The following is a 17,502-nucleotide window of genomic DNA, read 5'->3' on the forward strand; positions in this document are numbered from 1 at the left end:
TATACCAAGTGACTCTCTTGCTTTCCAGTTCATCATGTTTTCTATGTCTGTCATTGATGCTATGATCCTCCAAAGACTTATGCATTGGAGTGGCCCCATTAATTACTTACATGCCTGAAGTTAAGTGAGTCTTTGAAGGATCACGGCCTTAGGTTGTAAACATTCCAAGCAAATGTTGCCTTAGAGTCTTGTCGGTGGTCAAGAACAGAGTTGCTCCTCATTACAAAAATATGTATAGTATAAAAAATACACGCAATTCCAAAACTGTATAGTAAATAAAACTTTATTTCATCTCAGCTCCTGCCAGATTAGCATTGCCAGTCACAGATCAGCATATGATACAGTTATGTATTAACTATTTACAATTTACAGTAGTGTATTTCTTCTCCAGAAAATATAAGTACAAAAGCTAAGAGTAAATACATGAGGTACTAAAATTTGGATTTATTGTAAGCAAAAGCTTAAAGAAATGGCCTTTAGCAAACAATCAAAAGATCAAATTGGAAGAAAATATTCAAACAAATGGCCTAATTCACCAGGAATCACCCACTAACTGCTACCCACCCAAAAATGTATTGCACAATTCATTCAGTCAGTCAAGAACTCAGAAATAAATAGAAGAGACAACCTGTTAAGTTCAACTCTTAAAAACACCCAGTGAAACCTGTACTGAGATACAAGAGCGGGGCAAAGTCTTTCTAGGTTACAGTCTTTTTTCTCCCTTTTAAAAAAATAACCTTTAACACAAAATAGAAGACAGTATTCAATACGAGGGGGAAAAAAAGACTCCTCACCAGATTACCACTGATTAGCATCTCTTCTCAAGGCAGTTTTAACGATATTCACGGTCCAAAGTGTGTGTTGATTTCCTCAGTCTTACTGCTCCATTTGGGACCCTGAATAATAGTTTTTCCTCTTGTCCATTCTCAACGGAGAACAGAGATATGCATGTATTTCTAAGCAGCATTGTCATAAGACCTTACTATCACCATTTCTTCAAGATGGTCGTAGCCATGACTAGGGAAGAAAAAAAAAAAAGTAAAGGCAAATAAATGAATGTTACATTGTGAAGAGAAAATTACAAGCACTTTTGGTATTAAAATAAATAAATCAGGAGAGCAATTGAATCTGATTGCTGGAGAAAAGCAACAGGAGACAGAAGGAGCTTGGATTTGAGGTCAGGCTGAATGACTCGATTTATTCTGTGATCTTGGGCAAGTAATTCACTTTCTGTATATTTCAGTCAACACAACTGAGAAGATGAGTAAAAGATAAGAACCCACTGGAAACTACATACTGCATCTGAGCATCATGCCTAGTTAAGTAAAATACAAAACTGAGTTTTAGAATGAGACAAAATGTTATTCCCCCTTCTTTCCTATCAAGACCTCTAGTTAAAATGACAGGAAAGTAACAATACCCCACCTCAAAACAATTCCTGCCTTGGCCAATCATGGACATAAATCCCTTCTACCTAATCAAGAAGTGTACACCTCACATTTGCAATGCAGACAGCATCACCTTCATCATAAGTTGCCTGGCAGCAAGAATGTCATATTTGGGGGGCAATAAACTGTCAGAAGCCATTAAAGCTCTGAAAAACGAGGACTGCACAATTTACTCTTGCAATGAGATTTTACTAGATTATATAAGATTTACATGTGCAGGCCTCATTTACGTTAGGAAAATGACCTGTTGCTGACACCATAGTCAGCATCAAGCCCCTTCTTTGCTCCTCCTAAATGATGCTGAAAACTGTTTTACTGATAGAAAGGACAAAACAGAAAGTAACAGGGATTACATCTCAAGCACGCTTTCTATAACGGGGTTGAAAGTAGGTTTAGCCTGTCGATACTGACACCTCAACCATTTTCAGCCATGGCAAAGGAAAAGTCAGTTGACGCTAATATCCCAGAAAAGTAAGGACCAGAAGAAAAAACTGGGCGTAGAATGCAACATTTAAGAGAGGATGAAATAAGGATAAGAGTAGAAACTTTAAGGACCGGTAGAGAGGAACAGATTTCCCTCTTTATAGAACTCAAAGATATATTCTGCACTTAAGTTGTGTCTGGTTTAAGTTTTAACAGAGAAAAAAAAATTAAAGCAAGCTCAGCATGTCCCACAGAATTTGTTTTGAAATATTATACATTTTAAATCAGAGTGCTAATCAGATTAGATTATGTAGAAAGTTGTGACTATTTACCTTCATGTCCTATTACTGTGGAACATTATTGTTTTAATTTTTACCTTGAGTAGTCTGATGCACCCTTTTCATTGTAAACCAACCCAACCACTTGGTCTCTAACACGAGAGCTATTTGCGCACAGGTTCATTAATGAAGCCAAACTAATTTGTAACAAATTCTGTAATAACAAATATTGTGACATCCCCAATCAAAAAGGTCTTTCCTCCCCCTCTTTGCTTTGTCATCTCGTTACCACCAACCCATGAAGCAGCAAAATACTAAAGTACGTGCTGAACTTTAAGTAGGTTTGAAGTCTAATTTGAAGCCAACTTGAAGTTAAGCACAAGCTTAAGTGCCTTACTGGATCAGGGCCTATGTATGCAATATTTCATTTTAAGTATTTTATTAAATTAGGAATCCTTTTGAATTTTATATGGCATATGGATCCATTTTAAGCACCAAAGTAAGTGAGCATATTCCAGTAATTTGACTTACCTATTTGCTTATTCAAGTAAGAAGCCCAGAAAATGATAAAAGCACAAATAGAATAAAGCCAAGTTAAATATATTTTATATTACAGGCTATTTGATTAAGAATCTTTTTCTACTCCCTTTTGACATATCTGAGGTTTGTACAGCTCTGAATCAGTATCTGAAAAGATGCAAACTATCCTCTGATCAGAAAATATATTAATCTTGAAACTGAGGCTTACTTCTTACAAACTTAACTTTGTAAAGCAAAATAAGATAAACAGTTAGTTTAGGGGTATATTACGAGCTTGTCATGCAAAGAGCATTCCGTAATTATGAACAAAACCAGGGAGGAGAGAAATAAAAATCTAGTAGAAGGATAATTAATCGCATGCTATAGATTTGACCTTCAAATAAAACACAATACACATATTAGGCTTCACTCACCCACATGCTAACTAAGCACAGACTGATGGGAATATTCAGAAGATACCACTGCGAGGTGAGGTAAACTACAAAGCCAGGAAGAAAAACACCTTATTGGAATATTTTATTAATAGCACAAATTTGAGCTCAGTGGACATCTTGTGCTTACATATGAGGCTGAGAGGATTAGAAAGAAACAACACTGAAGTAAATACTAATGTACCAAGGTCAATATCCCAAGTCAATTTATCTGTGATTTGTTTATAAAAAGTTTCAGGAGAAACTCTAAGATATATGCCCATTGTATAGGTAAGGAAAAGATCAGGCACTAAAATGGTAAATAAAACTGAGAAGCATCCTTAACTTACTACAGTGTAAATGAGTTTTGCTACTGAAATAAAACAAGTTGACAATTTACACTTTTATAATCTGTAAATATTTCAGGCAAAAGTTAATAGGAAGATCAGATTTTTCCTTATCAGACGAATCAAAGGATTCCAGACTTGTTTTAAAAATGTACATTGATGCTCTAATTTAGACAATTTATACCACTAGAAAGGAAATTTAAGTGTTTAATAAATGTTTTTCAAATACCACCACCACTCTATTATGAAACAGGGAGAAGCCCTACATCAACTGATTATTAATAATAATATGCTTGGATAGTTTAGTCTAATCCCAGCAGCCTAAATCTGTTTATCTCTTACACACAAGTACATCAAAAAGTTGAGTAAATATCTAAATAGGTGCTACTCCAGGCAGAGTAATAAGCTAATAAAAAGAATAAACTGGTTAGAAATGTTTAATTTTGAAGGCTTGGGAGGTGGTTAAAAAGGTAAGAGTTATTTCTTTTAATATTTGATTAAATTACCTTTGAAGACAAGCATGGTGCTAATCATTTCAGACAACAGGGTACAGACACTTTCAGTGCAAGGACTGCTGAGCTGGGAGAGGAAGTTACACTCTTTTTGTTTTACGAGTTTCAATAAATATTTGGAGATTGGGATGGACTGGCCAAGAGCTATGTCTGGACTAGAATACTTATCAATACCAATGTTGCTTTTACATTATAGTTTCCTTCAAACAAAACACCTTTAACACCCCTTCTAACAAAAATCTATAATTTTGCTTGTTGTGTTCAACTCTATGTTAACAGTAACTGAAGATTTTTTTAAAGTTTGCTTCAAAGAGGTCAATGTGTTTGTGTGATTTCGTAAAGTGAAACATACAACTACCTAAAATAATAATCTTATCTGTCTCTAAAATGATCAGAGATAGCCAAGACCAGTAGAGAGAGAAGAAACAAGACCAATTGGGGAAGTACAAGCTACAATAAATTCTTAACTATTTATTTTACTGGCCCACAAAAACAGGAATGATCCTACTGAGTTCAGATATTGTGTAGAGAAAATATTTTCACAGCCTTTCAATTAATAAAATGCCTTTTACACTTCTAAAATAATGATCGTGCAAGGAGTGCTTTTTCTGATTAGAACTAGATCTTGCTTCCCTGAGAGCATAAAGTACTCTGCTCCTGGTCTTGCAATTCATCTACTTGGAAATCTTTTTGTAAAGCAAAGCACTCCTCAATTCCTTAAATAACTGAAAATCTAGCCCTGAGGAGCTATTAAAGACACTAGTATAGTATGAGTTCTATTTTGTCCCCCAGCAAAATCTAGACTTCTCTATGCTCACGTGACATATCCCATAATGGGAGAGCTGAGCAGGTTTTTCATGTTTGTTGTCAATTTAAAAAGGCATTCTACTCTACATCAAGGATGCATCTATACCGGCTGTATTCATTGCTTTTCCCCTCTGCTGTTCTAGGGGAAAGCTCTATCAGCAGAACTTTGCTATTGTACCCCAAGCAAAGCCGAGTAAGCACAGGAGTTGTTACCATTTTTGCTTTTAGTAAGGACAGATGGCACAGTGGAAAAAATGCCGACACACTGGCTACACAGTGCTCCCATTGTCACTATCACCAGTGGAGCTGCTCCAGTACTAGACCAATGGCGGGACGTATTAGTGGAGACAAGGCCCTTAATTTTTTCTTTTGTCATAAACTCAAGCCTTCTTCTACAATGGGAAATTCCCCTGAGGAAGGGAGAGGTGTTAAACAACCAAGTTTCACCCACCTATGTCTAGCAGCCCAAGTTTATATATCCAGTCTACTTATAAGGCTTACCAATGGTCGAGCATCTTCTCGTTCTAAGATCTTCTGAGTTTGGTCGGCTGGGAACTTCAGCACTGTGGTTATAACCTTTGCCATTGTCTAAAGAAAAAAAGTGAATGGTCGATAAGTAACTTAACATACATAAGAAAAGATTAAACAGCTGTTTAACCGTTACAAATTTATTCATTTATCCAAGTGCTGTATGTTTTTAGTAATGTCAATGGAAGCCATTGCAAAAAGAGTCAGACATGCACATCTCATTTGCTTGACAGATGGCATGTTATGTGAATTTTATGGAAGAATCTTCAGTTTATATGATCACAAACTGCTGCTTCCAGACAACAATATAAGCTCAGTAGTAAGCACAAAGCTCAAACACGTTAACCTCTTTCACAAAATGGCACGACTGACTACTGCTGAAGAAGATTCAACCATTCCGGAGATCTCTTCCTATAAACAATCTAATCTGTATGTCACTGCAAGATACATTTTTGTAGTCACATGAAATAATGCTCTACAACTCAACTGCATTCACATCAGCCTGGCATCTTGTAAAACAAATCCAGAAGAATAAGCTAGTGCACAAGCAGGTTCCAAGATTAACTGCAGAACTTCATTTGTGGAAACATTAATGACAGGTGTGTAGTACGCGGCACTGATACAGCAAAGTGCCCTGACGTTCTCTTATGAAAGGAGTCATAACTAGAAAGCATTAATGTTAATTCAGCTTATAACCACACCTGTATGAGATAGGTAAGAATCGCCTCTATTTTGTACGTGGAAAACAAAACAGAAAAGGTCATATCAATAGTTACACATTAGGTGGCAGAGCCAGGATTACAGCTCTCATTTGAATGTTTTAGCCACCAACATACTCCCACCTGAAACAGGACCAACGCTTCCATTGTCATTTTGGTCAGCAACAACAGAAGGTAAGGGGGAAGGAGGTGTAGGAACACGGGTGAATATAGGTGGTCAGGTGGTTTTGCAGGAAATGTCAGGTGCTTTCCCACATGCTGCAACAGCTGTAGGTACAGCTCTAGGAGAATGTGCTATGCAGTGGTGACAAGATTGCTGCCCATCTACTGCTATTGTTTCCCACCGGTTCCGCACAGATCACTGCGCGAAGAGGAGGAGACAGCAGTAACAATAATGAAGCAACTGGAGGACATAACTGACCACAACCATCATAAAGGTGAAAGGGTAGTCCAGATTAATTCATCTCATGTATATTTACATATAGCTTCTACCTAGCTATAAAGCTGAAAGAATTCCCCTTGCTAACTGTTCTGTTCAATCAGCTTAATTTAAGCTATTTACCATTCATGATTCAAACTCAGAGGTTCTCAGACTTCATCGCACCATGACCCTCTTCTGACAACAAAAATTACTACATGACCCCAGGAGGGGGGACCGAACCCTGAGCCCGCCCAGTCCCGCCACCCCAGGCAGAGGGGCCAAAGCCGAGCTACACTGCCCTGGGTGGGGGCCCAAAGCCAAAGTCCAAGAGCTTCAGCCCCAGGCAGAGAGCTTGTAACCTGAGCCCTGTCATTAACATTTGAAGCCCTTGGGCTTTGGCCCTGGGGTTCAGGCTTCAGCTTTGGCCCAGGCCCCAACAAGTCTAATGCCAGTCTTGGCGACCCCATTAAAACAGGGTTGTGACGCACTTTGGGGTCCCAACCCAGTTTGAGAACTGCTGAAAGATATTGAGGAACATCTCTGATAACATAAATCAGCACCAAAAACTTTTCTAATTTCTCTTGTCAAACCCCTCATTCAACGCTTAAGACTGAAAGATCACGAAGCAATGAACTCGGAATGTACACCCACACTTACAGGACAGCTACCTCTGAAGCCCTCACTATTTATTTCAACAGGACACAATGGTATGCACAAGTTAAAAAAGTATACATGCACTGCAAATACTACATGAAAATACTAATATGTACATGCCAAATAAACAAACGTTCTTAAAGCCTTCTTTCTTGAAAACGTATGTTTTGTAATTTATCACTAGCATTGCCTTGAAATTCTTCAAGTTCTTGCAGTCACTAGGGAAATTTAGAAATAAAATTTGTTCAGGTCCATATGATTGCAAATAGTGTGAATGAAACTTACAGTCATTTTGGAATTTAAGACTATACGCTTTACAAAGTATTTACCTGATTATGCCTTTATTACCTTGACTATATTTTTCTAGAAAAATCCAGGTGAAACATCATAATAATCCCTACCTTTCATACCCACATACACAGAAAAAAGTTCTAATAAAATAGCTGATTGTTTACATTCCTACTTCCTGCCAATTCTTTCAAGGAGCATAGAGTATTTACAAATGTCCTTGCGAACAGACAATATCTTAAACAGTTTCATGAATGGATATTTCTTAAAGATATCAAGGCACTCTATAGTTGAACAATATTGCTCCTCACAAGCAGAACCCACAAATTTCACCACAAAGCTGCATATAACTGTTCCATACTGTCACACAATTCCCTATTTGTTGCTACACGATTCAGTATGATTGCCAAGGCTATCCACCTGCCATGCTTACGTGTACAAGCCAGTAACAGTGAAAAATATGTCTAGGTTCCCCGAGAGCTCTGCATGCATCTAACTAATTCAGAAATACAGGCTGGAAATCAACAAAATCTGGAATTATTATGACAGATCACCCTTCCATTTCAATATCCGCAAAGCAGCCTCTGTAACCAACACATGAATTGCACACATCGGAGGCAGACAAACAACACAGAGATTGGCATTTTGACTCTAGAACAGACTCCAAATTGTATACTGGAATTGTGAGTCTCAGCATCTGTAAAAGCAATGCTCTAGATTTCTGTAAGAACTGGGCTTTTACCATGCTTGACAAACAAAACTTCAACACAATGTCCTAAAGATGCAGTATAACTATATTTGGTTAATTCAGTTATTCACATGGTAGTTAAGAACATTATTTTACTGCACCACAGAGTGTGCTATGCATCTCACAGTACAGATAAACTTAACAAGGTGCATTCCCAGAAAAATGTACACTGTAATTTCATATGACACAGTAAAGTGGCACGAGATTAAGTAGGGTAGGAAGACAGTTAAATTACATTGGTTACTCAAAGGTGTGTGTAGTGTGACTGAACAATTTATTTTTGTAGTTTGAACAAGTACTTATACATATGAAATATACATTATTAAGTGCACATATATGATATATACATTTATTTATATAAAATAAAATGTCTTAGATAATTCACTTAAGATCCATTTCTATGTTGGTGTTCACAAGGTGGGATTTGACTAATGGCTTGGCAAACCACTTAGTGGAAGCCATTCCACATAAAGGGATGATATGCAAACAGTGCATAGATGATTATGAGCAAGGTGAGCAATTTGGACACTGTGTATCATTAGCAAAGTGGTAGTAGGTTGCAATGCGGAAATGAGACTAGGTTAATTAAGTAGGCAGGGGGTGTTATGTAGCGTTATAAAAGTAAGCACAATTTGAATGTGAAGCAGTGCATAAATTCTAAGAAGGGGTGACCATGATCATATCAATGGGCCAAGAAGATCTTAGCTGCTACATTATCTTGGGGGCAGGGGGGGAGTGATAGAAGTGGCAAAGGAAGAGGAAGGTGAGGTTGCAGTAAAAAAGACAGGGGATGTCTAGGGCCTGGATGACATTTTGCTGTCTGGATACATATAAAAGATTAGATCTTAGAGATGTTGCAGATGAAAGGGAGGTAGGAATTGGATACTGCCTGATATGAAGAGCAGATGAGTCAAAGATGATTCCTGGGTTGCAAGCCTGGGTGACAGGGAGGATGTTATCAACTTAACAAAAAATGTGAGGTGTGGATTTTGGAGAGAAAGAAAAATTAAATGCTTGGCCATATTAAATTGCCTGCAAGCCATCCAGAAGCTGCGGTCAAAGAAACCTGGCTGAGACATGGGTTTAGATGGAGGGAAGCCACACAGGAGTGGGAGAGAGATTTTTATCAGCATAGAGTTCATGGTTAACGCAAACTGAATAGATGAGATTTCCTTGCAAAAGGGTATAACTACATGTACTTTCTGAAGCACAAGTGAGGAGACAACTAGAACATTGCTGTGTTTAATGAGAATGTCAGGTTTCATTCGATTTTTACCTTATTAACAGTTTAATTTTCATGGTTAGCTTTCAAACATATAAATCAACCCCATTACTACTGTGATCTGAATTGTTAGAGAGGAAAGCATGGGCTGTCCCAGAAATTTATCACTTCTTTAAATTTTGTGTATGCTCTGTTAGTCCTGCTACCTTGATTCTTTGGTACTAACAGACAACCAAATAACTATGAATACTAAAGAAAGAGCACAGACACTTGCAAAAAGTTGCATTACAATTTTCCATCATCTATCAAATCTAAAAGTAGCTACCAAATTTTTAAAACCTTTGAAAATGTCTCTCTCCATTCATTTGTATTGAAAAAAATGCCTCTCTCAATTAAAATAAAAATAATACCTTCTTAAGCAAGTCTAAGAGCTAGACAGAACTTCAGCGCAATTTATTTTCATTTTGGATATGTATACAATCTTAGAAAACCACCTCCAAGAATGGCTTCTAACTCTGTCTTCGGTTGTGAGAGGATGCAACTTTCAGAAGGTGGTTGTTTTTGTTTTGTTTGTTTTTTTAAATGAAGCAACTTGCACCCCGAATGGAAGCCAGACCCCTAAAATCAATCTACTTTAATGTCTATATAGTAATGCAGATTGCACGGCCCATGAGAATTTTGTTCTTACTTCAGATCACAAGCAATATATATGGCGATTCACTTTTACTCCCACAACTTCTGTGGTTTCTTCCCTTCCTAGAAAGATTGCTGAAACTCAGGGCTAGTCTACACTGGCAACGCTAAAGTGCTACCGCGCTTTAACGTGGCTTGTGTGGTCGCAGCGCAGCATTGGGAGAGAGCTCTTCCAGAGCTCTAAAAAACCACGTCCACGAGAGGCGTGGCTCCCAGCGCTGGGGCACTGTCTACACTGGCGCTTTACAGCGCTGAAACTTGCTGTGCTCCGGGGGGTGGTTTTTTACCCCCCTGAGCGAGAAAGTTGCAGCGCTGTAAATTGCCAGTGTAGACAAGCCTTAAGCTTAGCTTTAATGTGTTACTACTCCCAAACTCCTCACATTTGCAATTTCAAAGTCCCAATTTAAGTACAGTGATATTTTGGACACTTAACAAGAAACAGTTTTAATCAGTAACACACGTAACTGAAGCCTTACTAGACATAGTTTAAACGTTAAAATTAGTCTAGAGATGTTTCAAATTAGGCTTCATTGAATGCAGACACGTTAATCAAATTGCAGGATTTTTGTCTGGTTCCGTCTCAAAGCTAGGCTGAAGTTGCTTTAGCGGCTTACTGTGCTTGTTTGTAAAATGTCAAACCACACCCATTACATCCAACAATACACTTTAGAACAAATATGATTCATTTAGAATTCTAATGAAATACTGAGAGCTGTAGTGCTTAACATTATCCCCATCTGAAAGATGTAACTGGAAGAGTGGAAGTATTATAGACAGCTGTATTTAGCCCTAGGAAGGAAAGATTTTCATCTAAATAATACAAACATCTTGCTTAGATGATAAAACTTATGACATTATCTCTTTCAAACGAAACCAATTTCTACATATAGCTACTCACACTAGTTATTCAGAATTCCAACTGAAGGAGGATTTCACCAGCTGACATTCTACACTGAAAAAGTTGGCTTTCAGTCACTCTCTTCTATTACTCAAAATACCTCAAAAAATAACAAAAACACCACCCACAAAAGATTCATGCCCTTGTGAAATAGGGTACTTGGGGTTTTGGGGAAGATGCTTCTGAAACTTCAGAACTAGTCACAAGATATACTTCAATACAATAGTTATTGCTGGAATTTGGTGTCAAAACAACATCATAAGGTTCACAAGAGAAAAAAAACAAAACACAACAAAGATCTATCATTCAAACTCCGAACAGGACTGAAACCCTGTTCTTTACACACTATCTGCTACCGTCACAGCATTCCATTAATAGCAAACACACGGTGATCAAATCCTACACAGCAAGAGTGAGAAATTCAATTCTAATCCAAACCACATGTCAAATCACAGCATACAGTATTCCATACCTTAGTCTCACGGCCCATCATATATTCAAACAGCACCTTCCGCAAGTATTCAAACTCAGTAGGCTCTCCAAAGAGAGAGACATCAGCATGGCAGAGATTCCCATCTGTGTAAACAAAAATAAGACTATATTTATTCTGACAGTCCCTCATATAATCCAAAATTATTCTTACTTAGAAAATGACTGGAATAAAATATAATCAAGTAGAGAAACATTGTATTAATCTGAACAATTGTGTCAAATGCCTAAAATGTAATTGTAACTGAATGTACAATATTACAGAACATCTATATAGAAGATATTCAATTACTTCTCAAGTTTTTTTGAATACATTCCTTGATCTTTTTTCTACACCAACATACAGCAATAGATACATTTAAAACAGAGTTTGCTTGATTGCAGCTGCTACCTTCCTCCCTTCCAATTAAATTCAGAAGCTTGTGTCAGCTCAACTGAATCAAGAAATTACTCCAGTTTAGTTGCTTACTTAAAAAATCTGAATAAATACACAGGGTAAATTGGTCTAATTAGGATTCTTAATCTTAAGGGTCTCAAACAAGCTTTTGTAGTTCTGACCTTACTGGGAGTTGGGTTAGTCAGTACCTCACAAGATCAGAACTCTATATGCAAAGGTTTTAATTTAGGGCTGTGAATTAATTGCAGTTAACTCAAGCAATTAACTCCAAAAAATTAATCACGAATTTAAAAATTAATCGCGATTAATTGCAGTTTTAATCGCAATGTTAAACAATAGAATACCAATTGAAATTTATTACATATGTTTAGATGTTTTTCTACATTTTCAAATATATTGATTTCAATTACAACACAGAATACAAAGTGTGTGTACACTGCTCACTTTATTTTTTTATTACAAATATTTGCACTGTAAAAATGATAATCAAAAGAAAAGTACTTTTCAGTTCACCTCATACAAGTACTGTAGTGCAATCTCTATCGTGTAAATGCAACTTACAAGTGTAGATTTTTTTTCTTACATAACTGCACTCAAAAACAAAACAATGCAAAACTTTAGAGTCTACAAGTCCATTCAGTCCTACTTCTTATTCAGCCAATCACTAAGACAAATAAGTTTGTTTACATTTACGGGATATAATGCTACCCACTTCTTATTTGCAATGTCACCAGAAAGTGAGAATAGGAGTTCACATGGGACTTTTGTAACCAGCATGCAAGGTATTTACGTGCCACATATGCTAAACATTCATATGCCCCTTCATGTTTCGGCCACCATTCCAGAGGACATATTTCCATGCTGATGATGCTCTTTAAAAAAATAATGTGTTAATTAGATTTGTGACTGAACTCCTTGGGGAAGCACTGGTATGTCTCTGGCTCTGTTTTACCCTGTTCTGCCATACATTTCATGTTATAGTAGTCTCGGATGATGACCCAGCACATGTTGTTCATTTTAAGAACACTTTCGCTGCAGATTTGACAAAATACAAAGAAGGTACCAATGTGAGATTTCTAAAGATAGCTACAGCACTCAACCCAAGGTTAAAGACTCTGAAGTGCCTTCCAAAATCTGAGAGGGATGAAGTGTGGAGCATGCTTTCAGAAGTCTTAAAAGAGCAACACTCCGATGCAGAAACGACAGAAGCCGAACCACAAAGGAAAAAAAAAAAATCAACCTTGTATTGGTGGTATCTGACTCAGATTATTAAAATGAACATGAGTTGGTCCGCACTGCTTTGGATTGTTATTGAACCTGTCACCAGCATGTCCTCTGGAATGTTGGATGAAGCATGAAGAGACATATGAATCTTTAGCACATCTGGCACTTAAATATCTTACAATGCCTGCTACAACGATGCCATGTAAATGCCTGTTCTCACTTTCAGGTGACATTGTAAACAAGAAGCAGGCAGCATTATCTCCTGCAAGTGTAAACAAACTTGTTTGTCTGAGTGATTGGCTAAACAAGAAGTAGGACTGAGTAGGCTCTAAAGTTTTACACTGTTTTATTTCTGAATGCAGTTTTTTTGGTACATAATTCTACATTTGTAAATTCAACTTTCATGATAATGAGATTGCACTACAGTACTTTTATTAGGTGAATTAAAAATACCATTTCTTTTGTTTTTTACAGTGCAAATATTTCTAATCAAAATAATAATATAAAGTGAGCACTGTACACTTTGTATTCTGTGTTGTAACTGAAATCAATATATTTGAAAATGTAGAAAAACACCCAAAAATATTTAAATAAATGGTATTCTATTATTGTTTAACAGTGCGATTAATTACAATTAATTTTGTTTAATCACTTGACAGCCCTAGTTTTATTTTATACAGATGATATAGTAAAATTGTGTAATTTAAAAGGGTAAGCAAACAGGCTGAGGAAGTGGAGATGATGGGATGGTTGAGAGGCAGACAGAATATATCTCCAGTTTTTAATATTCTTTCCAATTACATCTCCCTCTCTGATAGTGCGATATTATTTATATTATCAGAGTACCTACACATCTCAGTCATGGATCCCACTGTGCTAGGTGCTGTACAAACAAATCAAAAAGATTGTCCCTGCTCCAATGAGCTTACAACGTAAGTATAAGATAAGATACAACAGATGGATACAGATAAATCAATAGGGGAATACAAGGAAACAAGGAGACAATATTGGTCAGTGTGAAAGACAGTGGTCTCTGGAAGCCAGCAGCCTAACCATTGTCAAGTTTTTTGTAGGCATCAAGGCAAAGGAGAGTTATAGGGAGGGATCTGGAGAAGGATAACAAGTTTGCTTTATGGATGTTTATGAAGAGCACCTCCCCAGCATGAGGGGCATGCAGGAGAGCATAATGGTGCTCATTTGAAAATGTAGTAAGTGGGTGATGGAGGCTGATATCATTGACTGATGGAGGTGGGAACCAACATCTCAACAGTGAATGATAGTGGATATGTACTGAAGGGCCTTGAAAACGAAGACAAGCACTTTGTATTTGATGCAATAGAGAAAGAGAAGCCAACAGAGAGATTCAAAGATACAGGCTAGGAGAATAATCTTTGCAGCAACATTCTGAATAGACTGAGTGGAGGAAAGAATGCATTTGTCAAGACCAGAGAAAAGGATGTTGCAGTAATTGAGATGCAAGACAATGAGAGCCTGGATAACATTTTAGCTGTGTGGATGGATTGGAAATGCCGTATCTTAGAGATGTTAACAAAAAGAATCTGCAAGATTTAGACATAGAACAGATGTGAAGACCTAGAGAGAGACCCAAAGTGAAGAGGATGCCCAGGTTATGGGCCTGAGTGACAGATAAGATGGGGTGCTGCCCACAGTGACTAAGAAAAGAGTGTGTGGGAAGGAAGATTCTGAGCTCTGTTTTAACCATGTTGAGCTTGCACTTACAGCTAGACATCCATGAGGAAATGTCAGAGACAGACTGAGATTTTAGTTTGCACAGAAGGAGACAGGACTGGAGTAGAGAGGTAGATACGTGAATCATCTGCATAGAAATGGCAGTTGAATTTGGATTTGTGGACAAGATTACATAGAGACAAGGAATAAAGAAAGAGACGGGATCAAGGACAGTGTTCTCTGAAACCCCCACAGAAAGTTGGATGGTGGATGAGGAGGATCCTCCAAAGGACACACTGAAGGAACAATTCGAGATATAGGGGAGAACCAAGAGAGGACAAAGTCACAGAAGCCAAGGGAGGTAAAGATTTCAAAGAAGAGCATCGTGGACTGTGTCAAAGGCAGCTGAAAGATCATGGATGAATATGGAGTACTGGTTCTGAACTTTGGCTTTGAGGAGGCCATTAGACACTTTGGAGAGAACAGTTTCAATGGAGGCAGAAGCCAGATTGCAGAGGGTTTAGAGTGGAACTGGAAGAGAGGAACTCCAGCCAGGGATTGCTGACAGCATGTTTAACAAGCTTAGAGATGAAAGGGAGAAGGGAACTGGGATGCTAGCTGGAAAGGCAAGTGGTGTCAAGGGTGGATTTACTTGTTTTTTATGATGGGAGAGATTAAAGCATGTTTGTATTGTGAGGGAAAGAGACAGAAGGAGAAGACAGAGGCTGGCATGAGAGTAGGCATGAAGGGGATAAGGAGATGGGATGGGTCGCTGATGCACGTGGAGAAGTTCAAGGAGGAGAGCAGTTGAGAAACTTCTGCACCTGAGAGAGGGAAGCTGATGACATGAAAATTACAGAAGGGGGACGGTAAGATCATGTCATATTTTGTCAACTTTCTCCTGACAAAAAAAAGAAGTCAAGATCTTGTGCAGAGAAAGAAGTAGAGGCAGGATGAAATAAGGGTTGAGGAGCAAGTCAAATGTGCCAAAAAGGCAGCTGGGATTGAGGACATGCATTCAATTAAGTTGGAGAAGTAGAATTGTTTAGCTAGGAAGATGGCAGAATTGAAAGAGGACAGAACAAATCTGCAGCAGAGGAAATCAGCCTGGTCACAGAATTTCCATCAGAGAAGCTCTGCAGCGTGACCACAGGAGCAAAGGAAACTGCTCTTGGGGGTGGGGGGGGGGGGAGAAGAGAGAGAAGGAGGGGGAAGGGGGAGCCAGGGAAGGATGAACTTTGTGATTAAAGAGTTGGGCAAAAGACTCAAGGGTGGAGAGAATGAAGAATAGAGAGTATTAACAACCATATCAACGGAAGAAAGGGAAGAGAGGGCTGAGAACAGACAAGGAGTCATCAGTGTTGACAGACTGAAAAAATGACAGAAAGGCCAAGTGACAAGGCGTGAGGAAGGTGGCTGATGAGCAATGCTGAAAGAGACCAGATGATGGCTGGAGAGGGAGATCTCAGCAACAGATATCAAAGAGAGAGCAATGCTTGGTAAAGACCAAGTCTTTAGGTGAACAATAAGAGCTGAACGAGGCTGCAGGTTGGCTGAAGAGGTGAGGGTGAGCAAATGTGCAGCTAAAGAGTCAGAGGGGCCCTCCACATGAAAGGTGAAGTCACAGAGGATGAGCGCTGGAGACAGAGTAGAGGAAGAGAACCTGAAGTCAAAATCAGAGGAAGGCTGATGGGGAGGAGTTGGATGAACAGTAGATGTCAAGCAACATGGAGGGCGAAAGGAGAGAAGAGTCTGATGCAGTGATGTTTGAAAGAAGGGGGAGGGGGATGTCAAAGCAGCAAGAATGAAAGAGAAGCCCAATAACCCAAATCATGGTCTGATCCAGGGCAGCACCTTTGTAAGACCAGACAGCTGCAGAAGCAGTGTCAGACGAAGGGATCCGTGAGAGCTAGGAGCTAGAGGCAAGATATGAAGAGGATCACAGATGACAGATCTTTTTAGATATGGAGCAGGTGTTCCAGAGACAGCAAAAGAAGGGGAAGGTGCTGGGGGGCAGAGAAGGAGATGGGCATGAGATTAGGAATGGTGGTGAGAGAGGGCAGATGCGATGGGAGGTGGAGAGGTGGGGATAGGTGAGGGCTGAGGCACATGTCACCAGAGGTGAGGAGGAAGATATGGATGTGGGAGCTACATTTGTGCTGACGGAAGGAGGGGGGAAGATTGGGTGGAGAAGGGAAGAGGAGCACGTAGAGCTGGTTGGAACTGGTTGCAACGGTAGCCAGGAAGGGGAAAATGGAGCCACGGGGCAGATGAGGGCATATGTTATGACGCAGAAGAGGGGTGTGGCAAAAGCCACTGGAGAGTGGCAGATGAGTGATAATTTTCTTAGTCCAAATTTATTAATTGTGTACACGTGGTCATCTATGAATTCCTCCACAAGACTACTATAATACTTTCACTTTCTATATGTTCACCATCCATAAAGAATAAGGAAACCATCTTTAGCAACTCAAAATACTGATCAGAATTAAAAAGAAGTCTTTATTTAAAACAGCTGATCAGTGGTTTCCCTTCACTGTAGATCTGTCAAAATTCTCTATCCAAGAGATTAAAGCTTCTCCCCTGATTACAAATAGTATAGTGACCAGCAGCTCAACTACTATTTAAGTGTCACCAGACCTATAAGCTTTGTTCTTTTTCTGGAGAATCAGGGAGATCACTTTACCCACATCCTATTGGTCTGTATTTAGAATCAACTGCAGACCTTATATGTTGGCAGCATCTTCATCTTCTCATTACAGATATA

At 38.6% G+C, this 17,502-nt stretch overlaps 1 protein-coding gene across 5 annotated transcripts in view; it reads right to left on the reverse strand.

The window, feature by feature from the left end:
* Positions 1 to 265: 265 nt before the first annotated feature.
* Positions 266 to 17,502, reverse strand: part of GOLGA4 (golgin A4) — a 104,776-nt gene continuing 87,539 nt past the window's right edge. For 4 of the 5 annotated variants that reach the window (XM_075125644.1, XM_048839005.2, XM_075125641.1 and 1 more), the window contains 4 exons: positions 11,409 to 11,512; positions 5,267 to 5,353; positions 3,103 to 3,167; positions 266 to 1,017 (listed from right to left, as the gene is read on the reverse strand). In XM_075125644.1, the coding sequence (XP_074981745.1) occupies positions 3,138 to 3,167; positions 5,267 to 5,353; positions 11,409 to 11,512 (221 nt within the window). In that variant the 3' untranslated portion in view covers positions 266 to 1,017; positions 3,103 to 3,137. The remainder of the gene's footprint in view (positions 1,018 to 3,102; positions 3,168 to 5,266; positions 5,354 to 11,408; positions 11,513 to 17,502) is intronic. The other variant, XM_075125643.1, reaches the window with a different exon arrangement.

This window comes from Caretta caretta, chromosome 2 (assembly GCF_965140235.1).
Source record: "Caretta caretta isolate rCarCar2 chromosome 2, rCarCar1.hap1, whole genome shotgun sequence".
NCBI lineage: Eukaryota > Metazoa > Chordata > Testudines > Cheloniidae > Caretta > Caretta caretta.